This window comes from Scatophagus argus, chromosome 5 (genome assembly GCF_020382885.2).
Source record: "Scatophagus argus isolate fScaArg1 chromosome 5, fScaArg1.pri, whole genome shotgun sequence".
Lineage (NCBI taxonomy): Eukaryota > Metazoa > Chordata > Actinopteri > Scatophagidae > Scatophagus > Scatophagus argus.
The window spans coordinates 20,924,863-20,946,213 of NC_058497.1; the positions used below are offsets into that span (position 1 = coordinate 20,924,863).

A 21,351-nucleotide genomic window follows, 5' to 3' on the forward strand; every position below is an offset into this window, starting at 1 on the left:
ATTTTCTATACCACTTATCTGTCAGAGTCGCAGGGGGGCTGGAGCCTATCCAAGTTGATCACGGGCGAAAGGCGGGGTTCACCCTGGACTGGTCGCCAGTCAATCGCAGGGCTGACACAGGAAGACAGACAACCACACACATCCACACTCACACCTAGGGGCAATGTAGAGTAGCCAATTAACCTAATGTGCATGTTTTTGGGACTGTGGGAGGACCCAGAGAAAACCCACGCAGGCACAGGGAGAACATGCATACTCCACACAGAAGAGCCCAGACCGGGATTCAAACCTGGAACCCTCTTGCTTTAAGGTGACAGTGCAAACTGCACCACTGTGCCGCCCCATGTCCATTTATGTATTATAAAAATCAATTGTGCGTGTGGGTGGGTAGGTATGTTTATTTCCCAATAAAGCAGGTAAATTTAATCGCAAATTGTGGAAAATGTATGGTATGATGTGATTTGACATTTTCTAATACCATATTTGCACATAACTAATATCGAAATGAAAAAGTGTGTGTCCCTTTTCCTGTGTTGCTGACAATGGAATAAAAGTAATTTCAATGGCAAATCTGACTTTGAGCCAAGTACTCTGTTATTTTGGTAAATGAAAAACTGGTTTAAAGAGCAAACAAATATCTGACATAAAATATAAGTATGAAAAATAATTTGATATAAAAAAAATAAAAAGTACAAATGATTATTTATTTGAAATTCTTCTTCTTTAATTCCTTTCCTTTAGCAAACCAAAAGTGTTCGTCAATAGGAAATTCTTAGTGAAGTTGTTTAGTTAAGGAATGAATTTGGTTAATCGAATGAAAGTTGTCTGTAAATAAAAGCACGTTTATACATACCAAGATGTCTTGAAGCATTGAGGCTCTCTTTGGCTTCTCAGATTGATGTAAATGTAGAACATGAAATATGATCTCAGCTCACCACCTGTTGTAGCTGACATAGTGAGAGAAACATTTTCTTTAGCCATCAGAAAAGAGAATTTGCAGGGTGAAGTGGCTAGTATTTAATGTCTGTATTGTTCGTGTCTGTTTTTTGTTCTCTTTCTTTTTGTGACCTGTTTCCAGGTGACCAAGCTGGTGAGGGACATGGCATGGTTCTTGTATGTTTTTCCTCTCATGCCTGCAAACCCACAGGACTAATTGTTTCTACAAGGATCATTGTGCATGACTTTGAATTCACAAAATCTACAGGTGGGCACAGGATCTTCTCAGGGGCAACTGTTGGACACACATGCTGCCCGTCCTCACCAGAAAAACTGGTCTATTGGATAAGCATGTTTGTGGATCAGCTACAGGACAGGTTCTCCTAGCAGAGTTGACCTGACTTTCTGTCTGACAGGAGGGAGCACATGAAGGTAGGACACATGTCTAACCCCAGACCATCAGCATTGAATCCCCCAAGGCTGGATTCTCCTCTGCTCTTCTCCCTTGTATACCAGTGACCGCAGTCATCAGAGATGAGTCCCCCTGCAGGTGGGAAACTGACCATCTGGTGATGTGCTGCAGCCAGGACAACCAGGAGCTCAGTGCTCTGAAGTCAGCGGAGATGGTAGAGGTTTTGCCAGTTGCTACTGTGGAGTCCTTCTGCTTTCGAGGCATCATCATCGTCAAGGACCTCATGAGTCTGACATCAGCTTGCCAATGACATGATGGTTCACTCACTGCAATGACTGCAGATATTCTTTAAACTAATACTATGAACATTTCCACATTGCCTGCTTAGTATTTTGCACATTCCTGTATAATCTATATTTATCTTTCTGATATGTTATTGTTAGCTAATTTTTTTATTTACTTTTGCTTTCATCTTTCTTTCTATTTTCTTTTCATATGTTTAATGTTATGCAGCAATATACCAAGACAAATTACTACTTTGGAAACTTACTTGGCAAAAACAAATTCTGATTGTGATTGACTTGTTAATAAGATAATGTAAACAATAATCACTGACATTTCTAACAATAATAATTTCTAACTAACTATGTTAATGTGTGGGTTGTAATCTCCCAAAGCCCTTGAAGTGTCATAACAATCTAAAGATCGATCTTAAGCCTAAGACTCAAGGGAATCGTCTGATGTTCAGCAAAAGTCATATAAAGCCATTAATCCTTCTCAACATCTTACCAGTTGGTCGTTGCCAGTATTGCTAGTGACGATCCTCTTCATGTGTTATTGTGATATATTCAGCTTGCTCTCACTGTCCTCGCTGTATGTTTTCTTCCTGTAGTTTAAGTGGAGAACTATAAACACAACTGACTGTTGTTTATGTTCAGTATATGATATATGATGTGTCATATTTAAGTGTTGCGTATGTCTCAAAGTGAAGTGGCATGGACGTATTCAGGCTTTAATTAGGTAAGTCTGTACTGCACACTTTACACTGTATGTATGATAGGACTTTTTACATCACTGTTGCTTTTAGGTCTTTTCTTTTTTTCATGTCCTCCCTTGTCCTTGCTTGATTGATGTTATGTGTGAAATATTTGTGCTACTTAATAATTATTAATGATTTTTCCTTTAAACTTTATAGGGTGGAAGAACATAAATATGGACAATCTGTACAACAAGTCATCTGTTTTAACGCTAAATCGCTTTAATGTGCCCCCTGAAGCTGTCTTTCCTGCATTTCTTTTTGCTACTCTGAGTTACATGATCATACTTTTCTGCAACCTTATTCTAATTCTCACCATTGCACTGAACAAATCCCTTCACCAGCCCATGTATCTAATTCTGCTGAACCTTCCTGTCAATGACCTTGTAGGCTCCTCAGCAGTCTTCATGCAGGTCATCAAAGAAATACTGACAAACAGCAAGACAATGCAATACTCAGCTTGTGTAGCCCAAGCTTTTTTCATCCACATCTATGCAGGAGGTGCGGTGTTTATTCTGACCGCCATGGCATATGACAGGTACATTGCCATATGCTGTCCTTTGAAATACAACACAGTCATGACTAATGCTCACGTCATGAGTATAATCACAGCTCTGTGGATGAGTAATGTAGCTTTAACAGGTGTGCTTTTTTTCCTGCTCTTGCGCTTACCCCGCTGTCGATCTGAACTTGCACACCCCTACTGTGATAATCCGTCTTTACTGTCTCTGGTCTGTGCCGACACAACCATCAATAACATTTATGGGCTTTTGTCAGTGGGTCTTACACAAGTGATAGCTAATGGGATGATTTTGTATACGTATCTCCAGATCCTTGTTGCATGCTTTAGATCCAAACAGTCAGACACAAAAGCCAAAGCTCTGCAGACTTGTGCTACACATCTGAGTGTTTTTCTACTGTTGGAGTGTCTTGGTCTTTTCACCATCATATCATACAGAATAAGAAACATTTCACCACATCTTAGACAATTCATGGGAATGTCAACATTGATTTTCCCCCCAACACTGAATCCAATCATTTATGGGCTGAAAACGAAAGAAATTCGAGTTAAACTATTGCATTTTTTAAAGACTAAAGTCCTTCCATCTTAATGCAATGTCTGTGCTTTTATACGCAGTAAGCTATATCATACTAAATTGTGATATCATCTATGTTTCCCAAGTATAATGTTTATTTGTCTTGCTACCTTATAAATACATTTTCAGCTATAAAATCTCTTTACTTTCAGTAACATTAAAAAAAAGGTTTAGCTTTATATTCATGAATATGTTATTAATTTTCAAAAAAACATGTGCAGTATGTTTTTAACAGTACTCAATTTTTGTCTAATTATGGTTCAAGGTGATGCAAAACAATTGCAGACACTTGCTGGGCAAATAACTCACAATGCACAAAAAGCAATAGCACATGACCTCTGTGATGTGTATCAATTCTTTCTCCTCCAGCAGCTACTCCGAGTACAAACATTTTTTCTTTTTTACAAATAAATCATCAGTGTTTTATTTTTCAGTCAAATTGGATATTTCTCTTATCAAATATTGTGTGTTTATGCAGTGCATAGAGTTGTCAAAAAACAAGTTTCAGTAAAGCTACACATCACTACTGTTTTTGGCAGCTGATATGTTGTTTATATTCCCTAATTGTGTTCTTTTGCACAGGCTAAATAGTTGAACTTTAAAATGTTAACAGGTAACATGTAAATCCAGTGTCAAAATTTGCTGTGACCATGTAAAGTTTTTATGTTTGTCTTTCTCAAACTAAGGAATGATAAAAACAGTCAGTGAGGCACTGAAGAATATTAAATAAACAGGAAGTGAGAAAAATTAATTTTTACAGCCTGAATTCTGAGTTTCATGAGATTTTATGTGGTGCAACAGAAAAATAAAGAGAAAGAAACTGACTGAGCCATGAATTTAAAGACTTTGAGCAATCCATGCTGTCTACACACAATAATTAAAGACATGAATGTGTATTTAAAGAGTGTAATATTACAAATAGAGAGCCGCTTGATGCACTGTGTGTTGAATATTGGGTTTTTTTTCACAAATATGAACAACAGATAATAATTAGCTATTACACAAACTTCCATAACAAATTACAATCACTTCTTTATATTACTGAGTGTATTCTTGATGCAATTACAGCAGAGGGCACTATTGGTACACACTACACTAATTCATAATAACAAGAAAGCACATGCATTTGTTCTCACACTTTATGGATGCATGGGATCCATTTTGTGTGATCAGCTGCCCTCTTGTGTCTTGTGAGGTGGGTAGACTGCAGACATATAGACCTGAACCACATGAAGCTAAGGTACCAGTCAGGTCTTAATGCGCCACAAAACCATCAATGAAGACTAAGCATAACAAAACAACAACAAGCTTTAGTACTCTCAAAGAAATTATGTGGCTATATGTGGATTCAGATATAACTGAAAGCATATAAAACTGAATCTGTGCTGTTTTACATTACAATTTGTTGACCGTTACATATGAGGAAAACAAACTAAACTAAACTGTGACCACCATTAATAAGGAACAACCACACTGTGAGCATCCTTGATGTGACAATTGTGACAAAATGAGCAGTTACACAAATGATTTTATCAAGACTTGAACAATGATAACTTTATACCAGTAATTAAGATATTTAGAAGGACAGATGATCGAGTTTTGAAATACTAAGTGCCACAAGATTGAAATATTCATCCCAGTGGCAGTTTAATAATAACAACATGTACTTCACTGGTAATGCATATTTTGTATGGATATGCACTTCAGAGCGGGTGGCACGGTGGTGCAGTGGTTAGCACTGTCGCCTCATAGCAAGAGGGTTCCAGGTTCGAATCCCGGTCTGGGCCCTTATGCCCTATGTGGAGTTTGCATGTTCTCCCTGTGCCTGCGTGGGTTTTCTCCGGGTACTCCGGGTTCTCCGGCTTCCTCCCACAATACCAAAAACATGCACATTAGGTTAATTGGCTACTATACATTAGCCCTAGGTGTGAGTGTGAGAGTGTGTGGTTGTTTGTCTTTGTGTGTTGGCCCTGCGATTGACTGGCGACCAGTCCAGGGTGCACCCCGCCTCTCGCCCGTAGTCAGCTGGGACCTTGACGGATAAGCGGTATAGAAAATGGATGGATGCACTTCAGAGAAGGGACTGAGCTGGAGGTGGGTGGTAAGAAACAGGAAGAGATGGAATGCAAGCCTCACATCACCAAGAACAATATCAAGGGTCACTACAGCTGTGGAAACGTATTCGGTGGAGTGATGAATCAGGCCTTTCTGTATGGCAATCTGATGGGCAGGTCTGGGTTTCATGGATGCCAGGAGACTGTTACCTGCCTGATTGCACTGTGCCAACTGTAAAGTTTGGTGGAGGAGGGATAATAGTATTTGTCAGGGTTTGGACTCGGCCCCTTAATTCCAGTGAAATGAAGGGAAATCTTAATGCTTCAGCATACCAAGACATTTTGGACGATGCTTTGCTCCCAACTTTGTGGCACCAGTTTGTTGAAGCTCCATAAAGACATGATTGGATGAGTTTGGTGTGGAAGAACTTGACTGACCTCAACCCCATCCAACACTTTTGGGATGAACTGGAACGGAAAGTGTGAGCCAGGCCTTTTGGTCCAACATCATTGACTGATCTCAGAAATGCAGAAATGATCCCAGAAGAATGTAATTTAAATATACATATGTGTGTGTGTGTATATATATATACAGTGGTATGAAAAAGTTTGGACACCCCTGATCATTTTCAGGATTTTCCTTTATAAATCATTGGTTGTTCGGATCAGCAATTTCAGTTAAATATATCATATAGCAGACAAACACAGTGATATTTCAGAAGTGAAATGAAGTTTATAGGATTAACAGAAAGTGTGCAATAATTACTTAAACAACATTAGGCAGGTGCATAAATTTGGGCACCACAACAGAAAAATGACATCAATATTTCGTAGATCCTGCTTTTGCAGAAATAACAGCCTCTAAACGCTTCCTATAGCTTCCAATGAGGGTCTGGAGTCTGGTTGAAGGTATTTTTGACCATTCTTCTTTACAAAAAATCTCCAGTTCAGTCAGGTTTGATGGTTTCCGAGCATGGACAGTCCGCTTTAAATCACACCACAGATTTTCAGTAATGTTCAGGTCTGGGGACTGAGATGGCCATTCCAGAACGTTGTAGTTGTTCCTCTGCATGAATGCCTTTGTAGAGTTTGAGCAGTGTTTGGGGTCGTTGTCTTGTTGAAGTATCCAGCCCCGGCGCAACTTCAACTTTGTCACTGATTCTTGAACATTGTTGGCAAGAATCTGCTGATACTGACTGGAATCCATGCGACCTTCAACTTTTACAAGATTGCCAGTACCTGCACTGGCCACACAGCCCCACAGCATGATGGAACCACCACCAAATTTTACTGTGGGTAGCAAGTGTTTGTCTTGGAATGCTGTGTTCTTCTTCCGCCATGCATACCGCCCCTTGTTATGTCCAAATAACTCAATTTCACATTCATCAGTCCACAGCACCTTATTCCAAAAGGAAGCTGGCTTGTCCAAATGTGCTTTAGCATACCTCAAGCGACTCTGTTTGTGGCATGTGCGTAGAAAAGGCTTCCGCCGCATTACTCTCCCATACAGCATCTCCTTGTGCAAAGTGCGCTGAATAGTTGAACGATGCACAGTGACACCATCTGCAGCAAGATCATGTTGTAGGTCTTTGGAGCTGGTCTCTGGGTTGAGTTTGACCGTTCTCACCATTCCTCGCCTCTGCTTATCAGAGATTTTTCTTGGCCTGCCACTCCGGGCCTTAACTAGGACTGTGCCTGTGGTCTTCCATTTCCTCACTATGTTCCTCACAGTGGAAACTGACAGCTTAAATCTCTGAGCCAGCTTTTTGTATCCTTCCCCTAAACCATGATGTTGGACAATCTTTGTTTTCAGGTCATTTGAGAGTTGTTTTGAGGCTCCCATGTTGCCACTCCTCAGAGAAGATGCAAAAGGGAGAACAACTTGCTACTGGCCACCTGAAATACCCTTTCTCATGATCGGATTCACCTGTGTATGTAGGTCAAGGGTCAATGAGCTTACCAAACAAACTTTGTGTTCCAATAATTAGTGCTAAAGGTACTCAAATCAATAAAACAACAAGGGTGCCCAAATTTATGCACCTGCCTAATGTTGTTTAAGTAATTGTTGCACACTTTCTGTTAATCCTATAAACTTCATTTCACTTCTGAAATATCACTGTGTTTGTCTGCTATATGATATATTTAACTGAAATTGCTGATACAAACAACCAATGATTTATAAAGGAAAATCCTGAAAATGATCAGGGGTGCCCAAACTTTTTCATACCACTGTATATATGCACACACACACATATATATATATTATAAATACACACAGAGTCAGCCAAAATAATGTATACACACATCAGAAAAAGAAAAACATGCATAAATATTTAATTTGTATAAGTACTTCTATACGTATAGATACCTCTTTCGAAGTTTGATCAAATTACAATACCACTGTGTACTGTTGTATGATGTTTTCCAAACAGATGTCATTACCCTTTTATCTTGATGTGTGTATACATTATGTTGGCTGACTGTGTATACAGTGTATTCCCTAGCTATGTCAACCAACCATGCACGACTATCTGAAATAATGTATTGTTAATTGCAGCTGTTCAACTGAAACTGTTTCAGATAAAATGTTTAGCAATTCATGAACCAATCTTAAAATTTCCCCACTGCGGGACAAATTAAAACATATTTTGTCTTATCCTGTGCCTTGTACTTGTACTTCTTGTTTACCAGCATCAGATCAGTTGGTTGTTTGTATGTCATCACCCATCAGAGGATCTCTTCTCCCACTGAAGCAAGGTGAAAAAGCGAGGCACAACAATTCAGTATGTTGTGGTTACCAAAGCATGGTTACTGTTTCTTTCTTTAACTTTGCTCATTAGGTTAATGACTTATTTGTTTACAGAGTGTAGATAGGAAAGATGTGGTGCATTCAGCCCTCCAGAGTGATTCCACTTTGCTCTGGTAATGAACCTCAAAGGGTTTGGTGACACAGTGCAGTAAACAGCTAATGTTTTGTTTTGCAACATTTTCCAGCAGTAACATAGACATAGACAAGTGATCTGGTGAAAGTTAGAGTGGATACAAAAAGATATATGCTGTAGTGCATTAGCTAAAACAGCCAGTTATTGATTATTTATTATTATTGACCAGAGAATTGATTCTATAAACCAAAAATGTACATAATTTATTTCTGTAGTGCACTTTAAAACCTAAAGATACTCTGATTTCTCAGATTTCACCAACATTAGCAAACCACTGTGCTGGACTGTGATAATAACTCAGGCCCTGAATCTAAATTCACAGTGAAGTGTATCCAGTTCCAAGAGTTAGACAATTACATTTCCACAACCAAACCCCAACGAACAACAATTTCACATATATATGACTGGAAGTCTATTGATTATGATGAAAGTGTGAGTGACTGAAGGTAGTTACTCCCACCTAACATTAAAGGTTTTTATTTTCAGTATTATTTTCTGCTCTCCCACACTACACAGTTAAATGTTGATGACATTAATTAGTTTTACGAAACATAAAAATCAACTCAGTAATGACAGGGGAAGTATTCAAATGAAAATAGCAATCCTGAAAATTAAAAATTGACCCTCTGACATAAAAGTCCTAAACTGAAGCATTCGCCTAAGTAAAGTATTATTTGCAAAATGTACTTTAAATGTTAAAACTAAAAGCACCCCTAGACTGATGCATGACATTGCTGGGTCATTACTGCTGATGGACTGCGTAAGTAGCATGTTACTGCAATAGCAGGCTGAGGTGGAGTTAACGCCATTTATTCTATTTCTATAATTTATGCTTATGACAATGTATTATCTAAGCTGATCTCGTTGTGCATATGATCATAACGTGTACTACCTAACACTGTGAAGTAAATGTAGTGAGCAGTAAAAAGCACAATATTTTGAAGGAATATAAGTATAATTGTTTGAACTACTGCAAAGATGCTCGGTGTGTTGGAAAAGAGCTGTTTAAAACTCACTGGTGGATTCAAACTAAGTAGCCTATATTTATTTAGACCTGTACTTCAGCACAAATTTGATGTGCTTGTACTTTACCTCTCTTTTCTTTTCATGGTACTTTTCTCTCCACTACATTTCATGGGGAGGGAATGAACTTTTCACTCTACTATAATTATTTGACAGTTTTATTTACTTAAGGCTTTAGGATGATAAAAGATGAACGTGATGCCACTTCGACACAGTTTTCCGAGGGGGCAGAAACAATTCTGATCATCACTGAAGTCAGTTTTCATGTTAAAATGTTTCATGGTTCCAGCTTCCAGCTGCTTTTCCTTTAAATGATTCTTCTAATACTTTTTTCATTTTGTGCTATTGGTCAAACAAAGTGAACACACTGACAAGCACTGGGATGGGCGCGATTTGGACTCAGGACATAATGGGAATTTCTCACTCTTTTCAATTTCTAAAAACTAAACTGGACCATTAAGGGAGAAGATAATCAGATTTATTCATAATGAAAATCATCGTCAGTTGCAGTTTTGTACACAATTTAAATCAGCTCCACCTTAAATAAATGGGGGCAGATGCGGCCTAGAGGTTGGAGAAGCGGCTTGTGATCGGAGGGTCACCGGTTCGATTCCCCCACCGGACGGGCAGGAAAAATTTGGGTGTGGTGGAGTGATTAATGCGAAAAACATGCCCCCCCGCTATTAGCCGGCTGATGTGCCCTTGAGCAAGGCACTTAACCCCCCAATATGCTCCCCGGGCGCTTGATGCTGCCCACTGCTCCTGTGTGTGTTTCACTGCATGTAATTTGCTGGGTTTTGCATGTGTGTTCAACTAAGGATGGGTCAAATGCAGAAGTCAAATTCAGTATGTGTATTTAAAAATATATATACTGCCAATAAAAGTTGATTCTTCTTCTTCTTAAATACAGTATGGAAAGCATTCCAACCCTAGTAGACAGAAATATTAATTATAGATCTGTAACTTTAGATTTCCACTGTATTCTTTCTTGCCTTAACTCTAGCTTTCCTTCTAATGTGTTTGACTCCGCCATTCATCACTTCACCACCAGGTACCCTCACTGTGTCCCCATGTGGTGGACACACATGTAAGTCATCCCTCATCTTGCCAGCTGCTTTTCCTCAAGATTAGTGGTTTAATGCTCTATAGTAGGCATTTTTATGACCAGGGTTTGTTTTGATATTTTCAAGTGTTACAATATAACCAGTTGTGTGAATCTAAAAGCAGAACAGACCCAGACAAGTGCCTCAAGAAATTTATTAATAAAATACTAGGATGTGAGTAGGTGGGCAGCTGGGTGTCCTGGGAGTACAGGGGCAGAACTGAGAGCTGGAGAACTGAGCCGGACCAGACAGGAGAGCTGAATGGGGTAAAGCCAGGCGGAGTGAGTCCGTAGATCCAGGTTCTGAACAGGTGCAGAGGCAAGAGGTTTCCAGGTTTTACAGGGACAGGATAAAAGCAGAAATCAGGTCAGGAAGATCTGCAGACAAAAAGAACAAAGAATTAGCAAAAATATCTTCAAATTGACAGCACAAATCAAAACGCTGCAGCGAACTCAACTGATTAGCAGATTCTGCGCTCTGACAGCACAGTGGAGATGAAGCACAGATTTAAAACAGAGGTGATTGAAGATGGTTTGCAGCTTGCTGCCTGACACCCACACACCTGATCTCTCCTCTGTAATCAAGCACTCTCACACACACACAAAGAATCAGAAGACGAGACTGCAAGAGTGAAATTAATTTGGATTTTCATCATTTTTTTCTCACCACACTAATATGTGAGCATCAGTATCCTATAGTATTTGTAAGATTTTGCTTTCTCTCTGGTTTAACTGGCAGTAGTTAATGATGCATTTTAATTAACGTTATCAGTACATGCCCTATTATAGGTACTTATATTTGTATACCAACTGCAAAGGAATACTATTACAATCAAATAGTGAAACTATTGTTCTAACTATATACACTGTATATAGAGAAATTGCAGTTATTATTATCATTATTATGTATTTCCCTCCCTATGTAATATGCTTCAAAATTAAAGGAATGATCATCGTGAAACGAAATTTTTCCTTTGACCAGCAGCTGGCAGCACTGTCATTAGCGGTTTGCTGTCCTCAAACTGAGTGTGAAATGCTGTACCAATCTTGGTTCAGAAGAAAAAGCAGCTTTACTGGCAGTATGTTTTTTACATACACTGAATTTTCCCTCTGCGTTTAAACCATCTTTGGTTGAACACATATGCAACACCCAGCAGCACCCTGCAACTTACAAGCAGTGAACACACACACACACAGGAGCTGTGGGCTGCCATGTCAGAGGCCCAGGGAGCAATCAGGCGATTAGGTGCCTTGCTCAAGGACATGTCAGACGTTAATAATTTAGTTGTACTTTTATTTTGACAAGTTGTCTCCATTCTGTCTTCCACATTTGAGAGCGGGTGGCTATGAATGCTGTGTCATGTCTTACGAAACAGTCATGAATGATTTGTGAGCAATTTATGACAGTTGCTATGAATGTGTTATGTATTCACCCGTCAAGTAAAGTGGTAACGAAATGTCTCTGATTTGATACAAAGATTCATATCCCCCTCAGGATGAATTGTGACTCTGTGACTTTTCCTTTCAAGCAATCATCAGGTTATTATTTTAGGTTCTAATGAGATTTTAATTGTTCCGGTGCTTGGTTTATGGTATATGCTCAAAGCCCTGCTGTATCTACTGAGTGCAGCCTTATCAAGCAACCTGTGTGTCTCTTGGCCCTGTTATCTGTTATCTTGGAAGCTTATCCTGATTGTCTGTTCCAACATGTTGGGGTACACCCTAGGCAAGTCACCATCTATCACAACGATAACATATAGAACTACATTTATATTAATGTAATTGTAATTAATGCAATTTAGCAAGTTCATCTAAACTGCATGTCTTCGTTCTACTGCATGGGAACAACACAGGACCACACAAAAAAGTTCTGAGTTTGACTGCTTTATTCAGCTTTTTATAACAAACATAATATTAACAAACCTAAATAGTTTTGGTAGTCTAACTATATCACTGTTTATGTGCAAGTAATGTAAAGTCTATTTACCAATAGTGTGTTCAGCTAAACATTTTACCATCAAAAAGTTTTGTCTTGTAGACTGAAGTGTTTTGTTTTGTTTTTCTTAGGCTGATGATACTCAGTGACAACATAAATGAGTTCCAAGAGGAAGGTAATTAATGTCTCATGTCAACAGTGGTCTCAAGTGTGTGATTAAAGTGTGTATGTGTGACTGTAGGCCTCTGCATGTGTGTTGTGGTACCTCAGTGAATTGTCATTTCAAAACAGTCTTATGTAAGGTTGTTAACATAATTGCATATTTTTCTTTACATGTTCAAAACACTGCTGTCACATAGATCGTCCGTTGAACAAATTCTTTTCTGTACCTAATATTAGAAGTGTTCTCACTTTAATGTGTTGTTTAATCGTGGATTGATATCTTAGTCAACTCCCATAGGTTTGCCAAAGTCAAAATATGAACAACAACAAAATGCAGTTTAGGAACCTCAGTACATATTTGTTAATGGAGGCCAGCACAGTGTGGTCCTGAACTGAACAGTTGAGTCCACACTGGACTACTGGACTCTGATTATCAAAATCACTCTTCATTGACTGTTTATATGGAGAAGTAATGAAAAATTCCAAAAATGCACATTTATTGGCATATTGCTTTTGTGCGGCCAAAAGTTAAAAAAAACAAAAAAACAAAACAACAAAATAAAATAAAATAAAAATAAAAGTTAAATTTAAAATATTAATCAAAAAACAAGTAGGCTAAGATTATTCATATGAGATCTTCACAGCAAAAGACATGATATGCTGACACAAACAAATACGCAAAAAATGTGAAATTTGTAATATAATATACTAAAACGTAACAAAAGCAGGTCTTAACAAGAAGAACTTGAACTGGATTTGTTCTTTAAATGTGTCTGCAGATCTTCAAGGGGCAGCGTTTAAAACTGGGCCGAAAGTGTTTGCAGTAGTCATCTTTGGCTGTAGCTATAGTTCAGATAGCCGTGGAGGTACCGGCCTGGTGGCTGACTGTGCTGTGTCTGGACCGCAACGTCGGACCAGCTTAACTGAGCTCTGCAGATTGAATATGACTGGGCACCAGACCGGGAGACCAGCCGAGGCCACTTTGGCGACAGGGAACACAGAATGAAAATGGGACGTGACAGGGCAGGAAAGATTTGAAGTGGCAGAGAAGCAAGATATTGTTGGACAGCAGCAGCAGACAAAAAGCCATGCTAAAATGATAACTTCTGCAAATAATACAGTGATAATAATAATAATAATAATAATAATACATGCAGAAATTGTCACAGAATTTCATAAAATCCAAAGGACCAACCTGACATTTCACATTTATAATTTCTCTTTAATTGCTACACTGTGCACCATCCGTTCAGATGAAACACGTGCAGTGTGCTGGGAGACCACCATTAAACACTAGGGATATTAACACTTATTGCTCAGTATCAATTTAGGTACACATTGGGGCTTTTATTATGTAGTGCAGTGATTTACTCCTGTGGGATTTTTTTTTTTACTATTAGCAACTGTTCAATTAATGATTGTTCCAATTAGCCTTCACTAGGCGAGTGTAGTCCCCACTTACTAATCTAATGTTAATTACTGTGGTAATTATTGTCTGAAAGTAGGATATTTTAACACCTACTGAGAAAAAAAGACAACAATGAGACATAAATTATTCTTCATTTAATGTGTCTATTACAGAGTGATCAGTGGGATATTTGAGAGTATGGATGTCTTTAAATTTGATGAACAAACTTCTATTAGTGTGGTTTAGAGATATTAGAGTGACAGGTTGTTTGTGATCCACAGAGAATAAAAACAGGTGGATGCCATTAGCGGTATAACTTGATAGGCCAGAGGAAGGGTTTTTAAGAGGCAAGTCAACAGGTCAGACTATGCTGCACTACTGTGTGAGAGAGGTAAGTGTGGAGTTACTCACACTTTATTAATATGTAACACGGTTGACAGTGCAAGAAAATTAATCACACTTTAGATAAATAATATTACATAAATATTATTATTGTTCAAATGTCTGAGATGATGTTAAAGTGTTTCTGGAATGGAATGGAATGTGTTATATTGCCAACATATTTGCTTTTCATAGGTGATTCTGTAATTTCTACTTCATCATGCAGGAGTTAAATCACAGCATTGTGACTGAATTTATCCTTACTGGATTCCCTGGGCTTCATCCAGAGTACCATGGCCTTGCCTCGGCTGTATTGTTCTTTGTTTATTTCTTAACAGTCACAGGCAATGCTGTAATTTTTTTTTTGTTTGCAACTGACCGTAGCCTTCATAAGCCAATGTATTTCATAATTCTAAATCTGAGTGCATGCGACATTCTCTTCAGCACAACCACTTTACCTAAGATCATCAGCAAGTACTGGTTTCAATCAGGGTCCATTTCATTCACGGCTTGCTTTGTCCAAATGTATTTTGTTCACTATCTTGGCTCAGTGAATTCCAACATTCTCTTCTTAATGGCTTTAGATAGGTATTTGGCCATCTGCCATCCTCTCAGATATCGACTTGTTTTTAAAGACTCCACTATCTGCATTCTCAGTTGTACAGCATGGATTGTTGCCAAAGCCGGCCCTTTGATGGTAGTTATTAGGGCGTACCCTCTTCCTTACTGTGCATCAAACATAATCAATCACTGCTACTGTGATCATATTGGTATAACAATGCTGGCATGCACTAACAGGGCCCCTTATGGTGTTCCTGCTTTTGCGGTTGCAATGTGTACACTACTGGGACCTCTGGCTTTTATCATTTTCTCTTATTGCTCTATACTTATAACAGTGCTAAAGATGGCAAATTTAGAAGGTCGCCACAAAACTCTGTCCACTTGTAGTACTCAGCTGATTGTCATTTCACTCTATTATTTACCCAGATGTCTTGTATATTTAGCCAGCAATGTTGGTATTACATTTCGTGAGGATGCACGAATTGTGATTATCATGTTGTATAGCCTTTGCCCCCCTATGTTTAATCCATTTATATACTGTTTAAGGGCTAAAGACATGAAAGAAAGCCTGTGGAAGCGATTCAACAGATGTTCCATTTCACAAAAAGCACAAGTTTCAGCAATTAGTAACTGAGAAACTAATGCATTATTCAGTGTTTTGCCTTCCTTCTTAGTAGCCATCTCTTAGTAGCGTCTTTGTAGACTTAACTTTCATAAAATTACTGATTCTAATCAAACTGAAAGCCAAAGCTGTCTCAGTGTTAACCAATCAATTTAAGTCTATCTATCTATCTATCTGTCTATCTATCTATCTATCTATCTATCTATCTATCTATCTATCTATCTATCTATCTATCTATCTATCTATCTATCTATCTATCTATCTATCTATCTATCCAGTTAAAAATGTGTTTTAATTCTTAGAGTGAGGCAAAAGGTTTTTTTTCTTCTATTATTCTGAAAATTGAGATGTTCTGTGAAATGTTAATAAAAACACAATTTATTCAGTCATTTCCCAACTTGTTTAAACTGTTTTGCTGTCTAAAACACAGAAGAAGCATTAATCCGTCTGGATCAGGCGTTATACTATCTGCATGCTGTTTTCAGTTGTGATTATGTCAAAAAGGATAAGAAAATTATCACATTGTTTTATTTATTTACACAGTAAAACTTTTTTGGAATCAGGTTTGTCATTATTCCAACAATGTGCCGTGATTTCTGTTGCAGGGCACAAAGGCCACAACACAAAGTGTTGTGTAAAGTGTAAGTGTAAGTTAAGTGTTGCGTTCCTATTGATAGATTTATTACAGGAATAACCTGTCAAGTTGTCATGTGATTTGTAGTGTATCATGTATTTTACTGAACAAAAGCAGATCCAAGTGCAACATACAGAATGAAGGTATGCTTCAAGCCTGTTTGTTGTATTTTTATTGCAAAATGAATTTAATAAAATATATAAGATATATGAAGATCATACGTTTGTTAAATTCTGTCCATTCATTTCTTACGTACTGAACATTATTCAGAGGACAAAATCATTGCAATGGCTGTCTAACACCATGTAGTAAAGAAAGAAAGAAAGAAAACCACATGCAGCAGAGGAGACACAGGCTTTGGAATCAGCTCGTCAGCACAGTTTGAGACAGATTAAAAGAAAACCAAGATATATAATAAATATAATAACAAATGTAATTAATATGCACTGTCTATCAGGGTCATGCCATGGTTAGATTAGAATCAGAATTTATTCCATTAGAATCTGATTTTTTGTAATGGCAGTTACAGAGGTTGGATCAGCAGATGTGTTTGGAAAACAGTTGTACTTGAAAGGCTTTCAGAAAGGTGTCCAATACTCCAAAGTCCATCCATCCATTTTCTAGACTCCTCAAATCATCCACAATAAAAAAAACTTTTTTATTTGTATGACTCAATTATGTTTTATCTATATGATTCCATTTCTAAAAGTGCTGTGATTACAGTGAAGGGACTACAGTCAGTAGTGTTTTATCCATTGCTCAGTGCAGGAGAGGCGAGTCATGTTTGTGGACTCCATGCTACTGTGTTGGTTGGCCAGGATACTACATCCTTTTTCTCATTTCACTGCTGTGCAGCTGAAAAACTGGATGTGAAGGGGCCCGCTCCTCCACCGCCTCAGACTGAAACCACTGTGGCTGTGGTATGCCAAGATAATCATCTCAATGTAAGGCCCTGGCAGCTTCATCCACACACGGCTGAATGCCTACCTGCTGAGATGTCCAGTTTCATCATTGGAGTCTGTGTGTTGCAATGGTCCAAAGAGTGGCCCTCACATCCTGAACATCCACCTGAAGGCCGATGTGACTATAAATTGTTGTGTTGGTGCTCGAGGCTCTTTCTTGTCCCCCATTTGAGCTTTAACTGCGTCTGAAGATATGAAATTTCTTTCATAAAAGACGGCACTGCCCCTTGCTTTGACCTCTGCAAAGCAATCTGCCTTCTTTATCTGTACATTCCTCTTGTACCCATTCCACTTTTTACTTGTCAAGAGTTACTGTCACTTGTCACTTTTATTGGTGCCTATATTGAGCAGGCTCAATGAACAACATCTCAGGTTTATCAGTATTTAGAGGCAGGACAATGTGTCTCACAGCAGATAAACAGGCCTCGAGATAGCCAGTTCCAGCATTTACTAATTTAGGATCCACATCTGCCTTTATAAGCATGTACAACTGAGTATCATCAGTGTAGCAGTGGAAATTAATTCCAAGGATATAATTTGGGGAAAAAAACATCAAATACAATTGCAGTTGTTTCATATTTTGTCATAATTAGAGCATGAATTGTTGAGTTATACCCGACAGTGACCTTGACCTTTGACCACTAAAGTTTGAGCAAAATATGTTTGTTTCTCCAAGTGGAGAGTTGTGACGAAGTTTGGGAAATTTCCGCAAGACATCACTAAAAGTTTGTGTTCATAAGAATGGAATGGCATGCTGGACAGACAACCTGAAAACATGATCATTCTGGCAGTGCAAACAAAATTAAATATGATAACAGAGAACATTTCATGCACATGCACAGTCATTTCCTCATTATTTCAATAAAAATGTAATCCAAGTATCACCCAAGTTGCTACAAAATGTATTTGCTAATGCAAAGTAAGTACATATGGACATAATTTTTAGGAGATGGCATTTAGGGAAATTTTCTGCCTCAGTTTCAAACATGCAAACTAATTTGAAAAGATGAAGGATTTCAAACTAAAATCTGTGCTTTATTGATTTCAGTTTCATCTCATATTCCCTGATTGATATAATTTGTTCTCTTGTTTTGTCAATACTGATGTTAGTTTCACCTAAGCTTTCAAAAAAGTTAAAAGTTAGAAGTTAGAGTCTGCATTGTTGTGTTGCTCAAGTTGAACTCACCATTGGACAGATAAAAAACCCCACATGACTCTGATTCACGTCATCATCGTTTGAGGAAAATAAAGTTGACAAAAGGCTGATATTACCTGGCATTGCAATGGGTTTTTGGACACTGTCCAATAAGTGTTTTTAGCTTGCAAGTCTTTTATTTCACATCTTGGTTCTGATAGAATCTTATTGTAAACTTAAATTATGATTGCCAATGTCACAATGATGAAAAGCTTTTCCATCCTTGGATTCCCCGGACTTTCATCGCAATATTATGGACCTGTGTCAGCTCTGCTTTTTTTCTTCTACCTTGCTATTTCAGTGGGAAATGTTTTCATTTTGGCATTTGTTCTATATGAGAAGTCCTTGCAAAAACCGACTTATCTGGTCTTTTGTCACCTGGCACTGAATGACTTAACTTTTGGCACCGTGACTCTCCCAAAGATCATATCAAAGTATTGGTTTGATGATAGCATTATTTCATTTTATGGGTGCTTCACACAGATGTTCTTTGTTCATTATTTAGGATCGGTGACGTCCTTCATCTTGTTGGTCATGGCTCTCGATCGATTTATTGCAATATGTATTCCACTGCGTTATCCTGTGCTAATTACAAACAACATCATATCAGTGCTCTGTGGCTTTGCTTGGTTCATACCTCTACCTCTGATGGTAGCTGTCGTACTCCATGTCCTCACTTTACCTTTCTGTAAATCAAATGTCATCGCTCAGTGCTATTGTGACCACATTTCTATAACAAGTCAGGCATGTGGTCAGGATGTTAAAATAGTTGCAGTCACTTCTCTGTGTGTGGCCATGTTTTGTCTTTTGGTCCCTCTTGCATTCATCTTGTTTTCCTACATTTCCATTATTGTGGTTATTATGAAAATGTCCAATGCTGCGGGCCGCAAGAAAACCTTATCAACTTGCACCCCACAAATATTTATCACATGTCTTTTTTACCTACCCAGGTGTTTTGTTTATGTGGCTAATACTGTTGGATTTTCTTTCAGTTTAGATGTTCGCATTTTATTGATATTGTTGTACAGTCTTTTTCCTCCTGCTGTTAATCCCTTCATATATTGTTTCAAGACTCAGGATATCAAGCAGAGTTTGATAAAGAAGCTTAAAACAACTAGGATTGGAATAGAGGTTAAACTTTCATTATAATAATGAAATATGATGATTTTGTTGCCTTAATTTTCAAGAAATGTGACTGTACTACTGTACTATAGAAAATGTTGTGCTTGCAGGTTTCATTACTGTGAAGCCTTTATTTTAAGAGTGATTTACTGCTTTTATTGATATTGTTTTACAGTCTTTTTCCTCCTGCTGTTAATCCCATCATATATTGTTTCAAGAAAAGATAAGAATAGAGATAAAACTTTCCTACTAATGTAAAACTAAGCAGATGAGGCAGGATGCACACAATAAACCAACAGCAGGATTTATCAACTTGAACTTGGACTACAAATTTAACTCTTAATACTATTTTCCCGTGGCCAAATTTTAGTCTTGGCCTTCTTGTTCTTTGCGGCGCCAGAAACAGGCTTGACAAACTGTGAACTCGTCACCTGAACTCGTCAGAGGAGGACTCTGACGTGTTCAAGTGAGCGTGCTCCGTCATTTCCGGTTTGTCGCACACTGCGCTAAGCGTTGCATTGTGGTGTTCTGCTCTGCTCTAGATTCTTAAGTTAAAGCTCTTTCGTTGTTGTCCATATTAGAGCTCATCTACACATTAAAAACTCACATTACTGTTGTTAAGCATTTGCCTCTATCTTATCACTTTAGCTTAAGCTTATAGCTCCATAAGTTGCACTTGGCTATAGCCTCTCCTTCCTTCTCCCCCTCTGCTGCTCAGTCCTGCTCGGTGTGTCAAATGTTTAGTTATTCTTCCGCCTCCATTAGTGGTTGGTTGGTTAGGTTGGAGGCGAAGGTTAGCGATTTGGAATGTCGATTTGGAGCCACATAGCTTAGCCTTTAGCTCTCCTCCGACAACTCCCGAGCAGCCGGGAAACCAGGGCCGGTGGGTGACTGTTCGTAGAAGGCATAGCTTCAGACCAAAGCCCGCCGAGTGCTACCAACCACTTAACGTTTCTAATAGGTATTCCCCACTCGGCGACACACCCGCCAAGGAAGTGGGTCTCTCCATGGCCCTGCCTGGATCCTGCTGCTCCTGCTCTGCACTGTTCTCTCTATCCACCCTGTCTCTCCTCTCCCCCCTCTCCTTTCTCTCTCTATCCACCCTGTCTCTCCTTTCCCAATCTCCTTTCTCTCTCCATCTCCCTGTCTCTCCTCTCCCAATCTCCTTTCTCTCTCCATCTCCCTGTCTCTCCTCTCCCCCCTCTCCTTTCTCTCTCCATCTCCCTGTCTCTCCTCTCCCCCCTCTCCTTCCCAGCTGGTCGCAGCAGAAGGCCGTCTACACTGAGTCTGGTTCTGCTCGAGGTTTCTGGCTGTTGAAAGGAAGTTTTTCCTCGCCACTGTAGCCAAATGCTTACTCAGTGTGGGGTTTTGCCCTGGGACCTGTTTCTGTTTGATTCTCTCTCTTTTTTTTTCTTTTTTTTTTTTTTTGAATGTGTTGTTTACACACCCGTAAAGTGTCTTGAGATAACTCTGTTATGAATTGGCACTTTAAATAAAACTGAATTGAATTGAAATGAATTATATTTAGTCATCAGCTTCCATCTATGGCACTGAAAAGGACAACCTTTCAGACAAGGCTTGATGGGCCAAAGGTGAACAGGTGAACTTTTGACAAAAATGTTTTTATCACATTTGTATCTCCTTGTATCTGTCTTTTCTACCTCAATAAAATATTATTAGGACACAATCATCCCTGTCGTTTGATGTTTAAAAAATACATTCTTACCGGTAGGTCCTGCATTCTCTGCTACACTAATGTAATTCAA

General features: G+C 38.6%; 3 protein-coding genes and 1 long non-coding RNA gene across 4 annotated transcripts; 3 read left to right on the forward strand and 1 right to left on the reverse strand.

Moving 5' to 3' along the window:
* Positions 1-913: 913 nt before the first annotated feature.
* Positions 914-6,461, forward strand: LOC124059229 (olfactory receptor 52K2-like; the record flags this gene model as incomplete). The annotated part of the gene is made up of 6 exons (XM_046389080.1): positions 914-955; positions 1,079-1,090; positions 1,353-1,368; positions 1,453-1,635; positions 2,544-3,451; positions 6,414-6,461. Coding segments are annotated over exons 1-6 (1,209 nt in total), but the record flags the coding sequence as incomplete, so codon positions are not given.
* A 4,278-nt stretch (positions 6,462-10,739) lies between these two features.
* LOC124059113 lies at positions 10,740-11,258 on the reverse strand. Its single transcript, XR_006843367.1, has 2 exons — positions 11,061-11,258; positions 10,740-10,980 (listed from the first exon to the last, which is right to left on the reverse strand). It is a non-coding gene; the product is annotated as an uncharacterized LOC124059113 (long non-coding RNA).
* A 3,360-nt stretch (positions 11,259-14,618) lies between these two features.
* On the forward strand, positions 14,619-15,815 carry LOC124058943 (olfactory receptor 2AT4-like). Its single transcript, XM_046388585.1, has one exon. It carries the CDS (start codon positions 14,710-14,712, stop codon positions 15,682-15,684), a length of 975 nt encoding a protein of 324 aa, XP_046244541.1. The 5' UTR covers positions 14,619-14,709; the 3' UTR covers positions 15,685-15,815.
* A 2,767-nt stretch (positions 15,816-18,582) lies between these two features.
* LOC124059000 (olfactory receptor 52E8-like) lies at positions 18,583-19,660 on the forward strand. Its single transcript, XM_046388660.1, has one exon. The coding sequence runs from the start codon at positions 18,647-18,649 to the stop codon at positions 19,610-19,612; it is 966 nt and encodes a 321-aa protein (XP_046244616.1). The 5' UTR covers positions 18,583-18,646; the 3' UTR covers positions 19,613-19,660.
* Positions 19,661-21,351: the final 1,691 nt, after the last annotated feature.